Raw genomic sequence first — 5,605 nt, 5'->3', positions numbered from 1 at the left:
TATATATGGTGGGGGTTGTTGTGCTCCTCCTATCTGGAGATTGGAGGGGAGGAAGAGGGGAGACAGAGGAAGGGGGGAGCTGAAAATCACCGGGGTGGAGGGGATTATTAGGAAAGAGGCCAGAGTTGTTTTTATGAATTCATCTCCAGAAACCGTCAGAGACATGCTCCACTGATCTCTTTGTGCCCCTCTTCGGCCCTCTCTGTGAACAAGGAGCAACACTTCCGGCTTCCCAAACGGTTTCAAACAAACCAGTTCATTATTTATTGAAAATAACTATTGTCTCTCTCTCTCTCTGTTTGTACCTGCAGCCGTTCCATCCTATGGTGAACCTACAGTGCTCTCCGCAGCTCAGGATGTTCCTGTGCGCGCTCTACGCTCCGGTGTGTACAGAGTACGGGAGGATGACTCTGCCCTGTCGCCGCCTCTGTCTGCAGGCCAAGAGCGACTGCTACAAACTGATGGACATGTTTGGTGTCAGCTGGCCACAGGAGATGGACTGCAACAGGTTGGCAAAACAGCAGTAATTCTTTTTCCCTGGGATTTGTTTCAGCGGTAACAGTCCTGCTGCATCAGTCATTTAAGCAGATTTTCCTTTTGTGAGAGGAGCAGATAAAAAGTCATTTATGACCACAGAATTAGAGAGGCTTACAAGCTTAGACTACCAAGTTTCTGAGAAGCTGCAATGTCTGATTTTGAGAACTGGCTGCTAAACAATTACATTTATTTCAGACTTCAGTAAATTAGTTTTGCAGTCAGATAATTGAATCAGTAAACCACACATCAAATTAGAAACATCAGCAGCAACACAGTGCTGCAGTACCAACAACAACACTGCATTCAGAGGTGGTCACACATGAAACCCTGAAGACAAACCGTAAAGGTGGATGTTTTTTTTGTCTTTTTAGGTTATATTTTTGTTTTTAATCAGTAAGAGTAAGAGTTACTTCTTTGCTGTGTCCTCATCCTCAGGCACCTGGCTGACATATAACATACACAGCAGACAAAAGAAAGTAAAAAATAATCAAGAAATAAAGAAATGGATAACAAGAAAAAACAATGAACTAATAATAATCAGTCATATCAATAATAAGAAGGAGCAGTTGTACATAAACAGTCTCAGGTTTCTCAAAAAAGATCCCCACATTTTGGCACCGTAGTAGAGTCCTTAATGCAGCGGCCCGGGATCAATTAGAGCCCGTGGCCCTTTGCTGCATGTGATCCTCTCTCTCTCCCCTACATACACATCTGAAAAACAAAGAGAGCCTCACATTTACAAAATATTTTTAGATAAGTTTTAAATATAGCATGAACATAATCCACCTAATGCAGTGGGAATGAGAGCTTCCATGTTTTTAAATGTTTTTTATGTTGGTCTTTTATTGCCTGTAATGGATCGTGACAGGAAAGGGGAGCGAGACAGAGGGGATGACATGCAGCAAAGCACCCTGGTGTCTAAGACACTGACTGACTGGAAACAGCTGCAAATCATCCCCAACATTTACTGTCAGATTTCTACTCTTTGTCTATTCATTAAAGACAAAAATACCCCAAGAATATTTTAAAGGGATGTATTCAGCGTTGTGACAGCAGCGATAATGAAAATATAGACAGTAAAATGCTCGTTGGAATAAATGAGCAAGTTGAATTTCTTCCCCTACTCTACTGTACTGACATACGCTGTAATTACCAGTTAGCTGGAAGGTAGAAAATGTATCTATCAAAGCTGTGAAAGAGTTTAGAAAGTGGTTGGCAGTGCTGTATATGTAATCTGCTGTTAAAGGCATTAACATCTGAACTCCCCGAGATAACCTCCTCTCCTCCCAGGTTCCCAGACTGTGACGAGTCCTACCCCCGTCCTGTAGACCTCCTGTCCAGCTTGGAAACAACCGAATCCCCCGTCTCCGTCCAGCGGGACTACGGCTTCTGGTGTCCAAGAGAGCTCAAAATCGACCCCGAGTTCGGCTACTCCTTCATGGGGGTCCGCGACTGCTCTCCCCCGTGTCCCAACATGTATTTCACACGTGAAGAGCTGGCGTTTGCCCGCTACTTCATCGGGGTGGTGTCCATCGTCTGCCTGTCCGCCACTCTCTTCACCTTCCTGACTTTCCTCATCGATGTATCCCGCTTCCGCTACCCAGAGCGTCCAATTATATTCTATGCTGTGTGCTACATGATGGTGTCCCTGGTGTTCTTCCTGGGGTTTCTGTTGGAGGACAAAGTTTCCTGTAATGCAGCGAGTCCTGGGAGGTTCAGGGCTTCAACAGTGACCCAAGGCTCCCATAACAAGGTAAGAATGTCCTTGACTGTATGTTCTGCTGCTGTTCTGCTGCCTAGACGTCTGTATTGATCCTCCACCTGTACATTCTCTCTCTGTCTCAGGCCTGCACCCTTCTCTTCATGGTGCTGTATTTCTTCACCATGGCTGGCAGCGTCTGGTGGGTCATTCTGACCATCACCTGGTTCCTGGCTGCTGTTCCCAAGTGGGGCAGTGAGGCAATAGAGAAGAAGGCTCTACTCTTTCACGCCTGTGCCTGGGGCATCCCCGGTGTCCTCACAGTTAGCCTGCTCGCCATGAACAAGATCGAAGGAGACAGCATCAGCGGGGTTTGCTTTGTCGGGATGTACAACTTGACGGCTCTGCGTTGGTTCCTGCTGGCCCCACTGGGACTGGACGTAGTGGTGAGGAAGAGTATTACAGAACAAGAGATCATTTATCTGTCAGGGAAGCAGTTGTTCTGAGTTGTTCCTAAAGGATGAAAGCTTGCTTTGTGATTAAGGAAATGATCAAGTGAAAGAATAACAGTCGTGCTAACAGATTCAAGTTTTTACCCCACTGTCTTCCACAAGATGACAGTAAACCTCATCACTCTCATATCATCCTAGGTTGGCGTGGCACTGCTGCTGGCAGGCATCGCAGCACTAAACCGAGTCCGCATGGAGATCCCACTGGAGAAGGAGAACCAGGAGAAACTGGTGAAGTTCATGATTCGTATCGCCGTGTTCTCCGTGCTCTACCTGGTCCCCCTGCTGGCCGTTCTTGGCTGCTACCTGTATGAGAACAGCTACCGAGCCATCTGGGAGACGACCTGGGTCCAGGAGAAGTGTAGAGACTACCACATCCCCTGCCCCTACCAGGTGATACAGCTGTAGTTTAACATAACATTCATCATTTGCAACCTGTACTAGTCTTGACTCATCATTTCCAGTATAAATGGGTCTGCAGGAAAGGTTTTTTTACTAGTTGAATAGATAGATATTTTAGTTTCTTTGTTATAGACTTATAATAGCTGAGGCTTGTCTGCATGCTGTCATCAGATGTTACAAACGCACAATGTGAGAATGGAGGATATGGTCATTACACCTATTGGTGTGTATGTTACTGTTGCAGTATAACATGTTAGTGTTGCTATATGCAATAATCCAGATGAGCCCTCATTACTTACTGTCTTGGAGGCACTGATCGGAGCTGAGATACTGATGCATTTATTCACTGACAGTCATCACAGTTTGCACAGATGTTCGTACACAGTAAATGCACAACTGGGACTTCAGCAAGGAAGACAGAGCAGGAGGGAACAGCTGGGAGAAGGCTGATAACTAACTGCCAGATGTGTTTGCATACAGAGACATTAGAGAGAAGGATGCTCAGTGAGATTGTTTATCCTGAATGTGACCGGATGCTGCGTGCATTCAAGCACAATGTCCACCACAGACGAGACCAAATAAGCACACACACACACACACACTCGCTCTCACAGCCGTGTATGAGACAGTGGGGTGATAATGGTCTGTTGCTGCACAGAGCTGCACTAGCCTCCAGCCTCAGGACACACACTGCATCTCATCTGTTAGAGCTGTTAATAATTCAAACAGCCCTCTCTCTCTCTCTCTCTCTCTCAGCCAGGTATCAGCCCCACTCTTACCTTGGCATGCACAGTATGGATTCTGCTTCTCATGGCCCATATGGATCAGATAACCGATCATTTCACATTGTTTATTTTAAGAAGAAGTTCATAATGCACACAGCAGGGTAAGAGAGGCTGAGATGTAGAGAGCAAAGATGGATGATTTCATATTCATAGCTCTGACCTAAACAGATCTCACTGACATCACTGTTGTTAACAACAACAGACAACAGTTTTAACTCTTCAAATGTTTATTTATTTAAGTTCATCAAATCACTTCACATACATTTTTCACTGGCTCTCATAGAATCTCAAGAATTATATAGAATATCATTTAGAACCAGTTTTAGGATGGACCAATAATTGGCTGTAATTTGATCATCTTAATAATACAGAATCATTTAAATTTCCCATCACTGACCGGCTGATGGCATTTGGTTTCATGTATTTGCAGCACCACACACAGGTGAACTCACTGGTAGAACTGAGCTGAAATCAGTGGAAACCTGAAAGTTGCAGCAGTGAGTGAAATACAGAGGCAAGAGACAGGATGCAGGAACAGATCAGAGCTGTGCACTTGATCTGTCGTGTACTCACTGCATTGTGTAAGAGAGCAGTGCAGTAATCCTGTGTGTGTGTGTGTGTGTGTGTGAGAGAGAGAAAGAGACAGGGTCAGTGGGGTTGAGTTGCACCACATCAGAACTGAAGTGCTGTTATCATACACTGTGTACTGTAGGGACACTTCTTAGTGTAAACATCACACATGAAAGCTCTCTCTCTCTCTCTCTCTCTCTCTCACACACTCTCTCGCACACACACACAGTAAAGTCAATAGCGTGCATCAGTAGATAGCTTTGAGTCAAAGTGCATCACTATATTTATCTTGAAAGCCTTCCTTGAGGCTTGGACCTCCACTCTGCTAAACAACTCCTGAGTGATGCTCACACACACACACACAGTCCTGACGACTGACTCAAGCCACATGAGGCTAAAAAAAGGGACGGAGGCTGTGTTTTGAGTCTTACTCATTTTAGGCTAGGCTTTAATAAGCTGTGTGCAGCTGTCTGTCCACTGAGCTGGACGTGGAGCTGCAGCAGAACTGCTGACCTACAGCTGTAATGAGGATGTTGCTCGTACTCACTCTCTTATCTCGGTGCTGTAATGAGCGTAGCTGTGGATGGCTGAGCCTCGGGGCTCTCCGCCTGGCCCACTCATAATGAGGCCATCATGACTACATCTGTGTGTGACTGCATGAGTGCCCGCCTCTGTGTGTGTGTACATGTGAGAGACAGGGAGAGAGTAGGAGATGGTGTTTCTGTGGTTCACTGCATGCCAGCTGTAGTGCTGTTGCTATGGCAGAGCAGCAGTGTGGTGACTCACTCTGAACTGAAAGACCTCCATTTATGTTTGGAGTCAGAAAGTCATATACTGAGCCTGCTTTCACATGGTTTTATATTTAATGCTTAGAAATGATATTTTATCCAGTGACGGAGAATATTTGTGCAGTACAGTTATGATAGCCTTCCTTACACCATAGAATGACCATGAAAGAGAGAAGTGATGAGAAAATGAACAGAACCACAGAAACTCTTTCTTCTCTAGCAAATAAACATTAGTTATCAGCGTCAATGTCAGAGATACTGTGTGTCGTCTGCTGTGGTGTTTATGCCTCCAGCGAAGTGTCAGAGGTAATGTGT

General features: G+C 45.2%; 1 protein-coding gene across 1 annotated transcript in view; it reads left to right on the top strand.

Moving 5' to 3' along the window:
• fzd3a (frizzled class receptor 3a) overlaps positions 1-5,605 on the top strand; it is a gene marked incomplete in the record, with an annotated part of 19,559 nt that overhangs the window by 12,180 nt on the left and 1,774 nt on the right. The window contains 4 exon segments of the mRNA XM_035678253.1: positions 312-508; positions 1,828-2,290; positions 2,383-2,682; positions 2,887-3,138. Of these exon segments, the coding sequence (XP_035534146.1) occupies positions 312-508; positions 1,828-2,290; positions 2,383-2,682; positions 2,887-3,138 (1,212 nt within the window).

This window comes from Morone saxatilis, unplaced genomic scaffold (genome assembly GCF_004916995.1).
Source record: "Morone saxatilis isolate NCDOM2014 unplaced genomic scaffold, NCSU_SB_2.0 Contig7, whole genome shotgun sequence".
In the NCBI taxonomy this organism is placed as follows: domain Eukaryota; kingdom Metazoa; phylum Chordata; class Actinopteri; family Moronidae; genus Morone; species Morone saxatilis.
The sequence above is the reverse complement of the archived record's forward strand: the minus strand, read 5'-3'. Positions and strand labels throughout refer to the sequence as shown.